This window comes from Triturus cristatus, chromosome 10, assembly GCF_964204655.1.
Source record: "Triturus cristatus chromosome 10, aTriCri1.1, whole genome shotgun sequence".
Taxonomy (NCBI): domain Eukaryota; kingdom Metazoa; phylum Chordata; class Amphibia; order Caudata; family Salamandridae; genus Triturus; species Triturus cristatus.
The window spans coordinates 569136416-569155087 of record NC_140593.1 but is presented as its reverse complement, the minus strand read 5'-3'; the positions used below and the strand labels follow the sequence as shown (position 1 = coordinate 569155087).

Below are 18672 nucleotides of genomic sequence, written 5' to 3'. Positions count from 1 at the left end.
TCATAACAGTAACTGAAACTAATTTACTCGTTTCCAAGACCTGTCCCAGGGCTGAATCTAGGATCCAGTCCTGGAATTAGAAAAGTAATCCTGAAAGTAATCTATTGCAAACAACTTAAAAACTCACATTGAGCACAGTGTATTATTGTGTTTTAAATTGTGTTGCCTATTGCAACAACCTGTAACTATTGTCTACAAAAATCAATTGCATATTACAAAAGTATTTAACTAAAGCCTCTCATTCTGAGAAAGTATATTTTAATACCTATTGTTGGTTCTAAAATAAAACAAGCATATATTTTTATATAAACCATTGGCCTAGAGTTCAGTTCTTGAGGGTGTGAGACCATTTGCTGACTGAGTGTGTACAACAAATGCTTTACACTGTCCTCTGATACTGCCTTACTGCTCGACCAAGCTACCACTTTAGAGAGTAAGGTTATATCGAACTTTAGCCTCTGCCAAACCTCTGGGGACTGTGGACTCTGTACACACTGTACCTATTTGGGAACAGTATATACAGAGCCACTTTCTCACACACCCCCTGCCCCCCACAACTGGGACTGGCCCAGTAAGGTGAAATCCGACCTCAAAAGACACCCCTGGATCTAGCCGCCCTGGAGAAAAGAACCAGAGGTGCACCTACACCACAGAGCCCTCCAACTTAGCTGCCTAGCTGTTGGTTCCTCCCAGGAGTCTTCTTGGACTGAAGCTGCAGCTAAAAAACCAAACCAAGAATCCCCGTTGAAAACAGGGCACCCGCAACCAAACCAGCACCCTGCCGCCCCTGCGGGTGTACTTTGGGTGCTAACTCTGATCCCCTTTGCCCTGAAACTAACACCAGGAGCTTTGCTCCCACAACCTTGTGGCCTGCTCGTGAGCAGCCACCAAACGGAGGCCTCCTATCCTCTATTGGATAACATTGGGCCTCAGCACTCTGCACGCGGCTGCCCTAGTGACAAGGATGGGTGTTCTGATAGAGCATCCTCGACCCTGGGGGAACCCTTGTTCTAACCCCAGAATACCAACTTCCAAAAACCTGTACTTACCTGTGAACCAATAGCTCCATTACCTCCCATAGGATTGCATTGACTAGTTTTCTTGAAAATTGTTTTAAGTGTGGAGTTGGTTTGTATGAAAACTTAAAAAACTGCAACTGTACAAAAACTAATTTACTTCCCTTTTATCTAGGAGATCTCAGTGTAATAACTAGGCAAATCACACTGATTAGCTAAAGTAACTTAAAAAGTAATCTAAAAAGTAACGTACAAAGTTATCTTAAAAGTAGCTGAAAAGTCATTTCGAAACATTGACCTCACTACAATTCAACCAACTGCATTTGAACCATGCATTCAATTGTAAAAACATTGCATAAGATTTTGCAGAGCATTTATTTCACTTACCTGCACCAGGCGTGGCTTGGTTCTAGGAATAAAATAATTGTTTTACTTATTTACGCCGTATGCCGGTGTTTACTACCCCCCCTGCCCCTCCCTCGCCTCACCGCCCCGCAGCATTCCCTCGGCAAGCCGCCACTGGTAGAAGGAAATGTGTTTTTCGGCCTCATAGGCTTAGACATTGATATTTCTAAGTGGGGCTGCATTCAGCAAGTTAAACTTCACACCTGTGCGGTCAACGGATCTTCAAGATATTCACAAACCTTTTAGCTCTTTCCAAGTCGTCATTTGATTGTTCCAATTCCCTGATATATTTCTGCAGCTGATCCTTAATTGCGGTTGTTTGTGCTAGATCATGTTCTAGTGCAGAGATCTGTCTATAGCCTTCGGAATGCTGTGCTTCAAACTTTTCCTACATTGAATTGAAAAAGCAGATGCTGAAAAAACTGCAAGGCAACGAACTCCCAACAGCAAGTTTTAAAAAGCTCATGAATTATTAAAAAATTATTTTTGACAGTAGAAAACGAGATTAGACAGCAGATCACTCTTGAGATGTGTAGGAAACAGAAAAACACAATGTAAAAGTGAAGCAACTCAGAAAAAGTCAGATCAGGAGAGATGCAGTAAGCAGCAGAAAGAACACTGATGACATACAAACATGGAAGGTGTATTGAAAAAGAAATAAAAAAAATAAAAATCAGCCAGGTAAGTCTTAACTTTAGAAAAGTAGGCTACAAAATAAGAGATCATGGTCTTGCAGTACCAGCACACTAATCGCATTTCAAGTGTATTTCTACACCCAGGATAAAAAAGCTGAAAATTCTACCCTTCACTGAGCTACAATGGTGTTTGCCTGTTGAGGAGTTGAGATCAGGCTTGTGATCCAGCATTAGTGATTGTGAGAATGTCCAGCGGGGGAACAACAGCGCCATGAGCCGGGTGCTCACCTAGAAACGTAATCAGACTGCGAAAGCAGAGTTGGGTTTGAGCACCAAGTATTTAGTTACTGCTCATGTGTGTGTTTTGAAAACAGGTTGGGGTGGACAAGATCACAGCTCTAAGGAAGCTCCTCTCATATTCGTATAAATATACGTTCTCTGAAACACAAGTACTGTATGCAAGAGTCAGCAGATTAGACCTAGCTAATCAAGTCTCATTTGGAGGCCATGCTACACCCTTAATTATTAATGAACAAATCCCATAAATATTTAAGTAGGAGCTCAGCTACAATGCCATGCTCTCCTACACCTTTTCCAACCTACATTATTCTCAACTCTTCTCATTACCAACTATTTATGCATATTTTTAGATGTACGTTCTTCTGAACCTGCCATAGAGAAATCCGAGTGTACGCCTGTCTGGGCTTTATAATTATTTTTAAATGGGTTTGCCTGCCTAAGAGGCAACTGACAACCAAAACTCAAAAGTAGTGAGGAGGTACATTTTTCAACCCTAGAAACCCAGATACAGCTTCCATCTTTAAACTTCATTTATTTTATGTTGAAATCACGTTTTTAATCCTCTGCTGTGTTCTCAAGTGCCCAAGTGGTACAGTACTAGTGCTGATATCTTAAGTCACAAATAGTGCAAAGGTATTGCTGTCACTGAGAGAGGTCGGACTTTCAACTGAAGCAAAAACATGTTTAGTGAATTTTGTCCACAAAGATTTTCTCTGCTTAAAGACAGGCCAAACTTGTGATTTTAGGTATGTTTTCTTTGTACACCTTGAAACTCAATGCATGCTAGAACATCAATCATGATGTGTGCAGAGAACATGCTTGCCAGTCTTCCAAGAGTCTACAGCCGAAAGGTTAGACATTGCCTGCATGGGGTGGCATCCTACTCATTTTGGCTGGTGTAGGAGATGGCCTCTGTCGCTTTGTAAGCATCTGACAGCTTCATCATTAAAGGTTCTCCAGAGAGAAGTCCAAATCATCCCACCACACAAAGTCACCTGTACTTTGCTCTTCACCGTCCCAAAAAACTGAATAGGCACGGCACGGCCGCCTATTCATACTGTGGAAGCCACAAGTAGAATTCACAACATGAAACAGATTTCCAAGCAAAGTTTATACTAGAGACGAGCAATTCACATCCAGTAATAGGAGGCCCTTCCAACAAACTTCCAGATCAACGCCTCCCTTACAATAACCAAAAGTCAATTTTCTATTTATGACCAACACACTCCTTAGCATTCTACTTTGCACTTAGATTCGCCTAAAGCAACCGCCCAGATCAAAGTACATTATTCTTCAATATCATCCTTACCCATCCTATACTGTTATCAATGCTGATAACTCATAATGGTCGGCCTATGGTGAAATTACCCTAACCATTAGGGATGGTTTCCGTGCAAGTACATACTGCCACGCTTCTGTCAGCTATTTCACTATCAGAATACGTTTTACTGATTTCGACCTCACAGTCCTGAAAGAGTAAACTGCTACTTCTATTGTCGTGTACACCAGGAGTACACATCAATAACCCTAATATTGTCTGACCAGTGACGCTAAGAAACTGGTCTTCCTCTCGGTCAAACTAATCTGTTTATTCAACGTACCTGTCAGTTTCTTGTTAGATGAAACAGGGAAAAGGAATACCTGACCTCCACAAAAAACACAAACAGTCGTCAATATTTTGGTGAGGTGGAATTCTACTCGTTTACACTACCTTTAATACTGAAATCAGAATGGAAATGCGATTTATTTGAATCCTAATATGGGTGCAGCAGCAGAAAACCGTGCAATCTGATAAAGTTTGAATATGTGGCTTGTCTTTTAGAAATCGTTTCAGATTTTTCTGCGCTCGCCATCATGTAAATCTTCACTTCTTGCTTTAACTTCAATACTTTGACACACTTGTGACAGTCTGATGCAGTGAACAATGGCCAGTCTTTGCAAACTATGATCTATTTCAACCTGTCCTGAAATTTAGTGTGCATACTTTGTATTAACGATTTGGTCTCACAATACATGCCAGTACATAGGATATTCAAAATCACACAAAACTGCAATTGATTTTAGGGCAGAGGCATATCTATACTATCATGCTTCACGTTTCTGACCTTTATAAAATTAAAGTCTTACAAAACCAGGTTTGATTTACCTCCTAATCTGCAGGCCTGAGGACGATGTTTGAAACCACATAACCCATTAGATATGACAAATCTTGTATGTGGTACATTATTCCTCTCCAAGGTAATTAGGTTTCAAACATGTCCTTCCACAAGGACCTTAATAGGCCAGTCAACAACATACGTTACAATATATGTATTATTGTTGTGACCAATGCCAGGTATTCTAACTGAAACACACCGTAAGTAGTTACCAATAAACTACGCTGGCATTTGGATATCTTGAGTGCACGCATTCTACTTTCATGTATGTGGTATCTAGAGGATATATATATATTTATTCACTGAAAAAACCATAGGTTTCACACACGTTATAGTTAGGAATTATCATTTAAAACACCTTGCAAATTCACTTAAAAACCATAGGTTTCACACATGTTATAGTTAGCTGTACATTTCACTCGGAAAAAACCAATGAAATTCCACGTTATAGTTAGATCAGGTAACTATAACTTGCGCGCCCACAATAAACTGCTGATGACGTCACATATTACATCACTCATGACATGGTCAGTGACATCACTCATGACATCAATGATGACATCTGAAATTACACATTGTGGATTGCGGTCGCGCAAGTTATAGTTACCTGATCTAACTATAACGTGGAATTTCATTGGTTTTTTACGAGTGAAATGTACAGCTAACTATAACATGTGTGAAACCTATGGTTTTTTAAGTGAATTTGCAAGGTTTTTTAAATGATAATTCCTAACTATAATGTGTGTGAAACCTATGGTTTTTTCAGTGAATTTGTACGGTTTTTTAAATGCTAAGTTATATATTTATTTTTAATTTTTTTTTCTGGTTTTTCACTTTGCACACACCCTGCGCGCACGGTGCGCTTCGCGCACCGTGCGCACCTCCCCTTTTTTTTCACAGTAAGATTTGTTTTTTTCGCCCTTGTGGGTCCTTCAATTTATTTTTTAGATGCGATTGTTACTTCTTTATTTATTTATTTATTTTTTTTGCCGTGCGCATACGGTAAGCTTACCGTACGCGCACTCCGCGATTTTTTTTTTTAATTATTAAATGTATTTTTTGTACTTTTGGGTCCTTCTTGGACCCCCTGACAAACACTAGGGGGTCTGCAACTCTCTTCGTTGCCCCCTTTTCACGTTCCCCACCTTTGTTTCTCAGTGCGAGAGACAGAAAATGGCGGCCGACACTTCCTGATTTCGACCGATTCGAATGTTTACAGTCATGTAACCACCAATCAGAATTGAGCTCGCGCACGTCACCGTACGCGTACGGTAAGCTTCCGGTAAGCGCACGGAGCGCGCTTACAGATATATATATTGATTTAAATGCTATTTTCTCAGGACCTACTGAACAGATTTACACCAGACCTACAAAAGGCACATCCTTGACCTGAGGACTACCTCTCTGCCAAATTTCAAGTAATTCTGTTCAGCCGTTCGGGCTGTAGCTCGGACTAAAGGTCCTATGGGAAAATGCATGGGGAAAACGCGTTTTGGGACCCCCCTTTTTTCTCAGCCCCCGCTTGACGAATCCCCCCAAGACTTTCAGGGTAGGAGCGGAGCGTAGCGCCCCATTAGTTTTGAAAATTTCGCGAGGATTCGTCAACCGGCGCCAAAGTTATTCCAAATAGAATGTTGCGGATTTCCTATGGAAACACGGTCCTAACTATAACTATCTACTGCCGACCGCCGATAGATAGATAGATATATAGATATATATATATATATATATATATATTCACACATATTCAGGATGCACGCACTTTTTCTCAATGACAATACATGCACCAGGCGTAGAAACATACAGCACTTAGATAGCCATGCTGTATTTATTACCACAAGATGCTACATGAAATCCTACTGCTCCACTACTCTTTTGTCCTAAACCACTGCCATACATACATCCTGTGATACAGCAACAGCACCACTTGATACAGTCATGTTTGCAAGTAAATTAAAGCCAGTGTGGACAACAAATGTAACTTTGCCCAGTGCAAAAGGCCTAATGTGGAGCACGGTTGAAATGGCAATACAATACTGGCTAATTTAAAGTGAATTTCCATACAGGGAACAGACAGAAGTATCGTTCAACCTACCAATAAAATCAAGATTGGTAAATATATACTATCTGCAGAGGTGCACATCTTTGCAAAGCTGAATCTCAATATGGCAGTCTGACTTGCTTCATGTGCCTGCACAATAACCTTCTCCTAGTTTAACTGCCCCGGCAGGTTAGTTACCCTCATCCTTACGGCCACTACACTGATGGTATATGCGAACATAATTCAGGACAGAGCTGGCTACATAAGACTATAGGATACAGGAAAAGGTACTACTCTTACCCGATGAGGCTCACGGTTACTTTACCAAACCCCTAAGCAAAGAGGCGAAGGCAAACAACTTAGTTTTATTATGACACACAAAGAAACAAAACCAGTACAATGCAGTTAATTACCTAATAAACATTATAAACGTTATTCAAAATTAGACAGCAACTAGATAAAGTTAAACAGATATTCACTTATTAAAATTAACGTTTTCCAAGTTAGAGCGCAAACCAATTGTTTTTGTTTTATCTACTAAAATATCTAATAAAGGTTTACATATAAAATTTTGTCACTGTTTTGATAGATTAAAATTGGTCAGGTTTGTAAGGGTTATCTAGTTATTGAAAGAAGCGCCCCATTTTATTTTGTGACATTTTTATTGAAATAAAGGTACTGATTTTATGGCGAAGGCTTATTTTCAGGAAATTGGCGATAATTTACAATAATAACAAAAAGCAAGTTCTTGAGCAGGGCAACTCTGTGCCTAACTTCTGACTGGACCCTGCTGGCAAATAGACCATGGTTTGTGATCCTAGGTAGATTAGTCAGATTCCCTGGTACCTTCGTTTCCCGTATCTGCCAGCATGTGAGGTGATCAGAAACAGTCTTAATGTACTCTGAAGAGTTGTTCGGATAACGTGACTTTGGCTGTGAGTTTCAAACATGACTAAATTGACTAACCGTACATACATACAGGAGCAACCAGCTCCAGTGCCCGAGAGGGAAAGGGGTTATTTCCGGTAACAAAAAGTACATGCTGGGGCAGATCTTAACCAGTAACCTCCAAATGAAGCACGCCTCATTAAAGCACAAAGTACACTGCAAGGAGGGCAACAAACATGAGCAGTTATGGAGGAGGGAAATGGACTGTGCCCTCTCCATCTAGTGTACCGACTGCTGGCGACCCTTGCAGCACCGACCTAGATTTTACCACCAGAACATCACATGCACGTAGTGAACTCGGCCAGGCGAATGAGCCAACTGATTACAATAGAGTGACCAGCACGGCTAAGCGCCGCCTTTCAGCTGGCTGCAACAAACAGTTAATAGTGTCCGTAATCAATAGCTTCTCTATTCTATTATTCACAATTAGCTATTTTTCTTTCCGTACAAGTTTCCCTGCCCTTTTAGTTACGGTTGTACAAAACATTACCATATGCAGTCTACAAGAAAATAGAGTAGCATGCTCTCGATTCATTGTAAATCTAAAGTAACACAAAGCAAAGGATTTGTGTAAGCAGAAAATAAATAAAACTAGAATGAAACTTGAGTCCACATATGAGCTTAAGTATGCTGACTGCACAGAAGAAACTAAATATTAATTTCTAGTAAGAAACGCCCAACAAAGAAACTTTTAAACATATCCAGCCCCAGCCCTCAAACAGTTTACTGGCGCTCCACTAATGAACAATAAACAAGTCCTATTAACCTCGGAGCTCAAAGCTGTCAAACTAGACTCCTAGACTCCTGGAACAAGGTTCAGTGAATTTCAGGTTCACTTCGAAAGCCCTTCCTGGTCCCAAGACTTTGAAGACAGATGAGCTCTCACCAAATGCACCACAAGAGGCTCAGCTTCTTAAACCCCTCTGGTTCCAGCAGGAGAAAGCACCTTTGTTCTTCAGTACTTTAGGCATAGGCCAGAGAACATGATTGAACATTCTTCCTGCATGACAGGGCGAAACAAACGCTATCCACCGCCCACCACACCCTAGTCTGTTCGCCTCCCCCTCAAAGCTCTTCCCTTCCGCCTGTGCAGGTAAGCATCATCAAGACAGCTCTAGATTACCTAAATCGATAGAACCAGCTAGCATGTCGGCAAGTTGTGCCAAACAATCTATTTCTATTTGCCTTTAAGAAGTACATGTTGTACTGCATTTACCTTTACATCCACTGGTATTTTTAACTGAAGCCCTACTGCCAGGCACAGGGCCAAAAAAATCAATTGGGTTTCTCAGTATTTGTTTTGTGGTAAATTTCCAGAGCTGCTGCTTGGCAGGAGGACAAGCCTATTATTAAGAAGAATACAAAAGTGGTTTCTGCCAAACACAAATGCACATCTTAGACAAAGTTACGGGATGTATTCATTATTAGCTAATAGTCTTTGCGGACGGGATGTATTCATTATTAGCCAATAGTCTTTGCAGTGCTAACTTGGCACTAGGCCCCCCAGAAGGTACACTCCCCAGCGCAAGCTCTTGGGAAAAACTTATACAAATAAAAGAGTACAGAAACACACATTAGTAGTCCATACGGTAATGCCAAATCAAGGCAAGTAGAAACTCTAAAGTAAAGAAAACAAAGTGAAAATTCGTAATGTTCTCTTATTATACTTAGTTTTTATTCTTTGTGTACATCACACGGCTTGATACAAATAGCGTAAAGACAGGCAGCCAACACGGGTTTCGTCCTTTGGACTTCATCAAGGCTGCAAATAATATATAGATCGATAAACACATATAGGAAAGCCATTTTATGTTATTTATAAATAACACAATAGTGAGTAAATCACAAGTTAAAAATGAGACCAAGGCAACCTGGTTAACTCAAATTGTGAAAGAAGAGAGGGGACAAAGAAAATGCATAAAGAGAGGACCAAGGCAGATACCAAGAGAGACAGTGATGTGACTGAGTAAAGTGGAAAAGTCCAAGGTACAAAGCCCATGCTCAAAAGTATAGACAGGACCACCTCAGAGTATGGCGCATACAAAACCAAGAGAAGCAAAAGTCCAAACCTTATCTCCCCAGGAGTACAAAATTCTTAATGTACCACATATCATTTCATGCTAATAGTGCTTGGTGACTAAAAAGAATTTACCACAACCCTTATCATGAGCACGACCGTGAGCAAAATGAAATAAAACACTCATGAAAGTTACCTAGAGGGTATTGTTAGAAAAAGTACGGAAGCAGAGCGGTGTTTTTTCACGGCGTACTAAGTTCAGTTACGTCTATGCTTGTGCAAGCTGTCTAGTTAGTGTCTTTTCTGTAAAATACATAGAAGGGGAGCAAGTATGTGTGTCAAATTTGAGAACACGTGTGAAAAGAGCAAAAGGAAAATGCTACTTACCAGTATGCATCTGTTCTTGGCATGTAGAGCTGCAGAGTTGTACACTATGCATAGATCGCCATCTGGTGTTGGGCTCGGATGCTTGCACCTTGTTGTCTTGGAAGAGTCTTTTGTAGTCACGAGATAGGTGACTCCTCCCTTGGACGATGGTGCGCATGGGCATCGACTCCATCCTCAGATTGTTTTTCGCCATGATGGGAAATGGAGTTAGTAAGAAATAAAGAGATGTCCATGTGAATGTATCTAATTTAGATAATACTGGAACAGATACAGGTTCCGGGGAGGCGGGTGGGTGTGTGCAACTCTGCAGCTCTACATGCCAAGAACAGATGCATACTGGTAAGTAGAATTTTCCGTTCAAGGCATATGAGCTGCAGATTGTACACTGAGCATAGACTGTACAGCAGTGTCTCCCCTAGCGGTGGTCACCTATATCTTTGCAGTAGTTTGAAAAAGTGTTTTAAGAACAGCTTGGCCTATAGAAGTCTGTTGCTTGGCCTGTACGTCAACACAATAGTGTTTGGTGAAGGTGTGTGGTGTAGACCATGTTGCTGCTTTACATATGTCATCTAAGGGAATGTTGCCTAAAAATGCCATGGAAGCCCCTATTTTGCGTGTTGAGTGCGCTCTAGGGGGAGTTGTTAATGTGCGTTTAAGCCTTTTGGTAGCATATTTGAATGCATTTGACTATCCACCCAGCGATCCCAGCTTTAGAGATGGGGTTACCTTTATGAGGTGGTGAGAAGGCTACAAACAGTTGTTTAGTCTTTCTAAAGGGCTTAGTCCTGTCAATGTAATAAAGTAGGGCTCTTTTGACATCCAGTGTGTGACGAGCTCTCTCTGCTACGGAGTCTGGGTTTTGGAAAAACACCGGTAACTCAACTGATTGGTCAAGATGAAAAGCAGAGACTACTTTGGGAAGGAATTTTGGATTTGTTCTGAGAACCACTTTGTTATGAAGTATTTGTAAGAATGGTTCTTGTATGGTTAAAGCCTGGATCTCGCTTACCCTTCTGAGAGAGGTAATTGCGACAAGGAAAGCAACTTTCCATGTGAGGAACTGAAGTTCACATTTTTTTTTAAAGTTGTTTTTATTTTATGAAGTAACAGCAATACAACACAGCAGTCAAACAGGTAGTTGTTCATAAGGCTGAGCAGTACAATAGCCACCAACAGAGACAAATTTGCAGGTAACAGTTTCGCCACAATACCCGTCTTCAATACCCACCACCTCGCACCTATACCTCTAGGTCCTCCCGCGTCAGTCTGAGTCTGAGGCATCATCTTCTGAATCTGAGGGTGGGTCACAGATGCCACCTCTATAGGCATTCCACACCCCCCATACTTTACTCCATTTGCGCGGGCAGCCCCGTCTAACAAAGGCTGATCGCTCAGCAAACATGGCCTCATCCATGTCCGCACCCCATGCTGTGAGCCTCGGCAATTCCCCCGTCCCCCATTTTTGAGCTATGTTGCGCTTGGCTATCATCATCCCCAGCGTGGCCCAGCTCTGCGCCGGGCGCGAGAGGTCGTTAGGTTCCCATATGTTCAACAGGCAGCGTCTGGGTTCTGGAACCAGCGAGACTCCCCCTGACTGTGACAGCGTGCGCATCACCTGCTTCCAGTATTCTTGGAGTACGGGGCAGTCCCATATGGTGTGGAAGAAGTTACCCACTTCCCCGCAGCCGCGCAAACAGAACGGATGCGGCGCACTACCTATACTGTGTAGAGTATGTCGGGTGTAGTAGGAGTGGTGCAAGATACGGAGCTGTACTAACCGGAGCCTCGATGGTATACCCGCCCCTCACGGCGAAGCCAACGCCTCCCGCCACTCCGGGTCGTCGAATTCCCCCACATCACGGGACCATTTCACACGGAGAGGGCCCGTTGGGTCTGGTAGGTTATTGACCAGCTTGCGATATGTAAACTATGTGGCCCTTTTTGGCATACAGCCCGTTAATAACCGGTCCTCCAAGGGCGACGCCTCCGGTATCGTCTCACCTGGCGATAATCTCGCCAGCAAGGCGTGCTTGATTTGCGTGGATCGGAACCACTCGGAGGGCCCCAGCTCATATTGCTGTTGGAGACACTCAAATGTAATGAGGTCACCCCTGTGCCACATGTCGCCTATCGTAGAGATCCCGATATTGTCCCAGTTATCAAAGCCCCTACTGTTTCGGAGCTTCCCCAGCTGTTTTGTGTCCCACAGAGGTGTGAGTTTGGTCAAGACCCCGCGCCACCCCAACCTAGCCTGCGCCGCATGCCAAATTGCAACCGTCTGTCTAAGGGGGCCGATGAGCGCGTTAGCCCGCTTACCATCGTACAGGGGCGTCAACACCCCTCGCTCTCCCAGTAGGTCTCTATCCGCTTTGAGTGGTGGGTCTGTATGCGGAGCATGGAGCCATTGATTGATCACTTTCAGGTGCGCTGCCCAGTAATAGAGTTGAATATCTGGAAGCGCTATCCCTCCGTCATACCAGCCACGAGTTAATTTGAACTGCGCTAGACGCAGTGGTCTGCTGCCCCACATGAGGGTAGACACCTGTGCCGCTATTGCGCGGAAGTATTCCAGCAGTATACGATACGGTGTGTTTTCCAGTATATAGACGAATCGGGGTAGGGCCATCATTTTAAATAGGGCAGCTTTCCCCAGCAACGTAAGCGGCAGCGTCCCCCAGTGACGCGCATCGCACCTGAGCCGGTCCAGTGGGGGTTGCAGATTTAGTTTTTGAAAGTCCGCAGGGTTTGTAGTGACGTGGATGCCCAGATACTTGAACGATCCCGTCGCCGTCTGTAATGGACAGTCCACGGGGAGCCGCGGAGAAGGGCCGCGCAGCACATACATCACCGATTTTGACCAATTGATAGTATAGCCGGATGCTCTCCCAAAGATTCCGCAAATGTTGAGTATAATGAGGATTGAGCGCCTCGGGGAAGACAGATAGAGCAGTACATCGTCCGCGTAGAGGGAGATGCGGTCTTCCTAGTCATTCGTCCACTTAAGTCCCCGTATGCATGGCTCCCAGCGGATCCACGCCGCCAAGGGCTCCACCGCAAGGGCGAAGAGCAGGGGCGACAAGGGGCATCCCTGGCGAGTGCCATGCGTCAGGAGAAAATCCTCTGACATGTGCCCGTTAGCGGTCACATGGGCCATGGGTTTAGTATAGAGAAGCCGGACCCAAGCACAAAATTTGGGTCCAAAGCCCAAGTGCGATAAAACCGCAAAGAGGAATGGCCACTCAACCATGTCAAATGCCATTCGTGCATCCAACGAGAGCAGCACCGCTGGTTCCCGCAATCGCTCCACTCGGGCCAGGACTCCGTGCAAGCGCCGCAAATTATGGGACGTGCTCCTACCGGGCATAAAACCAGATTGGTCAGGGTGTATAATGTCCAGCAAATGCGGTGTCAGCCTGGACGCTAGGAGTTTCGCAAGGACCTTCGCCTCCGCGTTCAGCAGCGATATGGGACGATAGGAGTTACACTCCGAAGCAGGCTTGCCGGGTTTCAGTATAGCCACAATGGTGGCTGTTCGCTGGTCCTGCGGGAGTTCACCCACGCGAAGACTATCTGTAAACATGTTAAGCAGATGAGGGGCAACCGTCCCGGCTGCTCGCTTATAGAGCTCAACCGGTATGCCATTTGGTCCCACCGCCTTACCCGATTGTAGCGCAACGATGGCCGTTTGTACCTCCTCTGCTGTGAGACATTTATGTAGAAGTTCAAATGGGGAACCCATGAGCCTGGTAAGAACAATGTTTAAATTCCACACCAGAGAGGGTGGCAGTCTGGGAGGAATTATTCTTTTAAGTCCCTCCATAAAGGCTTTAATTGCAGGTACTCTAAATAATGACAAATGTTGTCTGTTATGTAAATAAGCAGCAAGCGCCGCTAGATGTAATCGTCTGGATGAATATGCTAGATTACATCTTTGTTAGAATAGCAAATAGCAAATGATGTCCTGGATGGAAGCTTCCAGTGGATCAATTTTATTATTTTTGCAGTAGATGACAAATCTTTTCCATTTTGCTGCATAGCGAGCTCTAGTAGTAGAGCGTCTGGCTTCTTTAATGATGTTCATACAGTCCGACGGAAGGTTAAGATAACCTAACTCTAGGACTTCAGGAGCCAAATCGCTAGATTCAGTTGTCCTGGATCGGGGTGCCTTTTCTCTCCATGGTTCTGCGTTAGCAATGTTGGGGAGAGGTGTAGTTTTTGGTGTGGAACTACTGAGAGTTCCAGTAGTGTTGGGAACCACGGTTGGCGTGTCCATGTGGGAGCCACCAGGATCATTTTGAGAGACTGTTGTCTGAGCTTGCGTACTACTAGGGGAATCAGTAGGAGAGGCGGAAAAGCGTACGCAAATCTGCCTGACCAGTTCATCCATATCGCATTGCCTTTGGACAACGGGTGTGGGAACCTGGCAGCAAAGGTTGGGCATTTTGCGTTTGTGGCGAACAGATCTATGTCTGGTTGACCCCATATCTGGAAAAAAGGTTGGAGAACTTGGGGATGAAGCTCCCATTCGTGTATCTGCAGTGTCTGTCGACTTAGGAGATCCGCAATCTGATTGTGAATTCCTGGAAGATGTTCTGCTAGCAGTATATATTTTGTGGAATGGCCCATCTCCAAATGTTTTGTGCAAGCTGGGACAGCTGCAGAGAATGTGCGCCTCCTTGTTTCTGTAAGTAGTACATGGCTGTCATGTTGTCCGTCCGGATTAGGACAGTCTTGAGTTGTAGATGTACCTGGAATGATTTTAAAGCTAGAAATATTGCCAGTAATTCTAGGTGATTGCTATGGAGCACTTTCTGTTGAGTGGTCCATTTGCCTTGAATTGTATGGTTTAGGAGATGGGCTCCCCAACCAATGAGTGATGCATCTGTTGTCAGCACTATCTGCGGAACCGGCTCGAGGAACGGCCGCCCTTTGGACAGGTTTCGTGTGTTCCACCATTGCAGAGAGCGATGTGTGTGGCTATCCACCAACACCAGATCAGAAAGTTGTCCTTGAGCCTGGTTCCACTGACTTGCTAGGCATTCCTGTAAGGGGTGCATCTGAAGTCTTGCATGAGGTACGATAAAGATGCAAGAGGCCATTATCCCTAGGAGTTGCACGAATACCCTTGCTGGGAGGGAGTGTTGCGGTTGAAATTTGCTGCTTAGGGCTTGCATACTGGCTATCCTGGCTGGACTGGGATATGCCAGCGCTTTGGAGGTGTTTACTGTGGCCCCTAGATAATGATGTATGTGGGAGGGCTGGAGATTTGACTTGGGGTAATTTAGTGTGAATCCCAAGTTGTGTAGCAGTTGGATAGTTTGAGGAGTGTGATGAACGCACTGGTTGAATGACTTGGCTTTTATCAGCCAGTCGTCGAGATATGGGAAGATGTGGATTTGTTGTCTTCTCAAGTGTGCTGCTACTACCGCAAGGCACTTTGTGAACACTCTGGGTGCGGTGGTCACCCCAAATGGAAGGACATTGAACTGATAGTGTTGTCCGTCTACTATCAACCTTAGGTACTTCCTGTGAGCAGGATATATGGGAATGTGGAAGTAGGCGTCCTTGAGATCTAGTGTGGCAAGGAAGTCGCCTTGTTGTAGCAGTGGGAGAACCTGTTGAAGAGTGATCATATGAAAATTATCGGACTGTATATAGAGATTGAGGGATCTGAGGTCGAGTATTGGCCTTAGGGTCCCGCCCTTTTTGGGGATTGGGAAATATAGTGAGTAAACCCCTGTTCCTTGACGCTGTAAGGGAACTGGTTCTATTGTGGGCTTTTGAAGCAGTGAGAGAACCTCTTGTTTTAGGAGCGTAAGGTGTTCTGTGGACATTGGATGCTGTTTGGGTGGAATGTTGGGTGGGGTTGCTCTGAGTTTAGGCAGTAGCCATACGGGATAATTTGTCTTACCCACTTGTCTGTTGTGATGGAACCCCAGACAGCTATGAACTGTGAGAGTCTCCCCCCAACCTGAGTGGAATGGTCTGGAGGGTGCAGAGGGAAGTCACTGTTTAGTAGCAGGGGAGGTACGAGTGTTGTTGCTACTTCGGCCTCTCCCTTTGTTGTTGTTTCTCCTGTATCCGCCTCTAAAATATCCTCTATTGGGGGATATTTGAGTGGTGTTTTTATAGGAAGAGGAGCCGATGTCTGTTGCAATGTATTGGATGTTCCCCTATATAAGGAGCGACGAAAGGAACTACGTGTGGATGGAGACTGTAATGCTCCCATGGATTTAGCAATCTCCGTGTCCTTTTTCATTTTCTCTAGAATGGTGTCTACAGCCGGTCCAAAAAGTTGTTCCTGATTGAACGGCTGGTTGAGGATAGTTGATTGAACCTCTTGTTTAAACCCTGAAATGTGTAACCAGGCATGTCGTCTGAGTAGCACACTAGTGTTAACAGATCTAGAGGCTGTGTCAGCTGCATCAAGGGCACACTTAATTGATGCGTTGGTTATTAATTTGCCCTCCTGGATTAGATCATTTGCCTGGGTTTTGTATTGATCAGGCAAATGTTGTAATAGGGTCTCTAGTCGGTCATAGTGGGCCCTATCATACCTACCAAGTAAAGCTTGGGTGTTGGCTATGCGCCAGTGTGTAGCTGCTTGAGCAGCGACTCTTGCTCGAGGCATCTAGCAACTTAAGATTCTTTATCTGGAGGTGGTGCGTCACCAGAGATTTGAGAGTTGGCACGTTTCCTAGCGTTAGAAACCACTAGTGAGTCTAAGTGTAGTTGCCCCTTGATGTAGGTGGGATCGTCTGGGGCGGGCTTATACTTTTTGTCAATCCTGGGATTGAGAATTCTAGCCCTCACTGGGTCTTTGAATATGTCTGGGGCATGTTTAATGACCCCTTTTAGCATAGCCAGGGTTTGGACAGTCTTTTGGGACTGTTCAAAGGTGTCTAGAAGGAAGTCCTCGTCTGCAGGGTCTGAATGCATGTGGACACCATGGTAGACAGCAGCTCTATTTACGAGTTGTCCAAAACCAATATTGTCATCTAGGGAAGATGGTTTTGTTGGATATAGCTGGGGATCAGGGAAACCTATTGGGTTATTATAATCGTCCCAATCGTCCTGTATTACGTCTGTATCGTCATCAGGATCAGTAAAAGGGTCATTGTTGCCTCCCCCACCCCCTAAATCATCATCATCCTCGTGTGGTGGTGGTGAATGTGGTGGACGTTTTGGAGGCAGCGGAGGAGAGACAGGCTTAGGAGGAAGTACTGGCTCAAGAGGAAGGACAGGTTTAGGAGGAAGAACAGGCTCAGAAGGAGAAACGGGAGAAGAGGGTCTTATAGGTGAAGTGGCACAGTCTTTTTTCTTTACAGGCACTGCAGGAGTGTCTGATGTGTCCAGCTTCCTCTTCTTGTGTGGAACAGCAGCCACATTTCCCGTTTTAGGGTCTATATGCAGTTTTTTCTGCTTGGGATTGACAGGATCCGGTCGAAAAAGTTCTTCCTCTTCGGTAACCGCTTTCGGCGTCGACTTTTTCAGGTCCGAGCGAGGTTTGGATTTTTACTCCGAGGCCTTAGGAGTTGGTTTAGGGTCCTTTGGCTTGGCTATGGAGCCAAAAATCTTTTTGGGTTCCGAGGGCTTTGGCTTCGGATCCAATGGTTTGTCTTTCGGCGTCGAGGTGGTCGGTGCAGACTTCTTTTTGGGAGTAGGTTGCTCTCCCGTCTTCAATGCCGAAGGCGCCTATGGGCCACTGATAAGCGGTTTGCTCGGTCCCGAGCTACCGGAAGGCTTGTCCCTCATCTTCGGAGCCGAGCCCGAGGGCGGGGCTTCTGAACCTTGTTTTCGGTCGCGACTGGGGCCAGCAGGCGAAGTCTTAACCAGGGCCGCCTTTTTTTCAGGTGGAGTTGGTGTAGGGGCAGTTGTACTCCCTTGTTGACCAGGAATGATGTGGTCGTCTGAGTCGTCTGCTTCGGACACGATTAGCAGGTCCTCAGAATACTCCTCCGGGACATCGGGGCCTTCGTCGAAGATGTCCACTGGTGCTGGAGCTGCTGGCTGCGCCATGAAGTGTCGTGGGGCCCGGTGATCACGGATGGTTTTCTTCACTCAAAAAGAGGCGTAGGCCTGGCAATTGTTCTCGTCATGCTCGGGCGAGAGACATAGGTTACAGACCTAGTGATGGTCACTGTGTGGGAATTGCGCTCCACACTGGGGGCCTTTTTTTAAAAGAGTCCTTTCCATGAGCTGTAGGCCCGAACGGCGCCCATATGCCCAACGGCCCGCGTCGACGACTGGAATCGAGGGGTTGAGATGCGCGAAGATCGCGCGATCGAAAACAATACCGTCGAGTTGTAGATAGCTTGCGAGTCGAAAACGTTTGGAAAATAAAGTACCGAACCGGAGCGCAAAAGTTACATCCGAACCCGATGGCAGAAAAAAAACATCTGAGGATGGAGTCGATGCCCATGCGCACTATCGTCCAAGGGAGGAGTCACCTATCTCAGGACTACAAAACACTCTTCTAAGACAACAAGGTGCAAGCATCCGAGCCCACCACCAGATGGCAATCTATGCACAGTGTACAATCTGCAGCTCATATGCCTCGAACATTATTTATTACACTAGTATCAATTAAACCAGTCTGAGTACTGGTTAAAACCAATTCAACATTAGAAGTACACAAGGTGGATTATATCTATTAGGGAACCAGACCAGATTCACACCACGCCGCAGGACATAGCCGGAGCTTTTGCCCGATACTATTCAACACTTTATGCTGCTCAGACACGAGTTCATGAGACACAAATAACCC

At 44.8% G+C, this 18672-nt stretch overlaps 1 protein-coding gene across 2 annotated transcripts in view; it reads right to left on the bottom strand.

The window, feature by feature from the left end:
• LOC146789746 (nuclear distribution protein nudE homolog 1-like) overlaps positions 1 to 18672 on the bottom strand; it is a 302682-nt gene that overhangs the window by 178556 nt on the left and 105454 nt on the right. For both annotated transcript variants that reach the window (XM_085632077.1, XM_085632076.1), the window contains exon 4: positions 1661 to 1809. In XM_085632077.1, coding sequence (XP_085488203.1) covers positions 1661 to 1809 — 149 coding nt within the window. The remainder of the gene's footprint in view (positions 1 to 1660; positions 1810 to 18672) is intronic.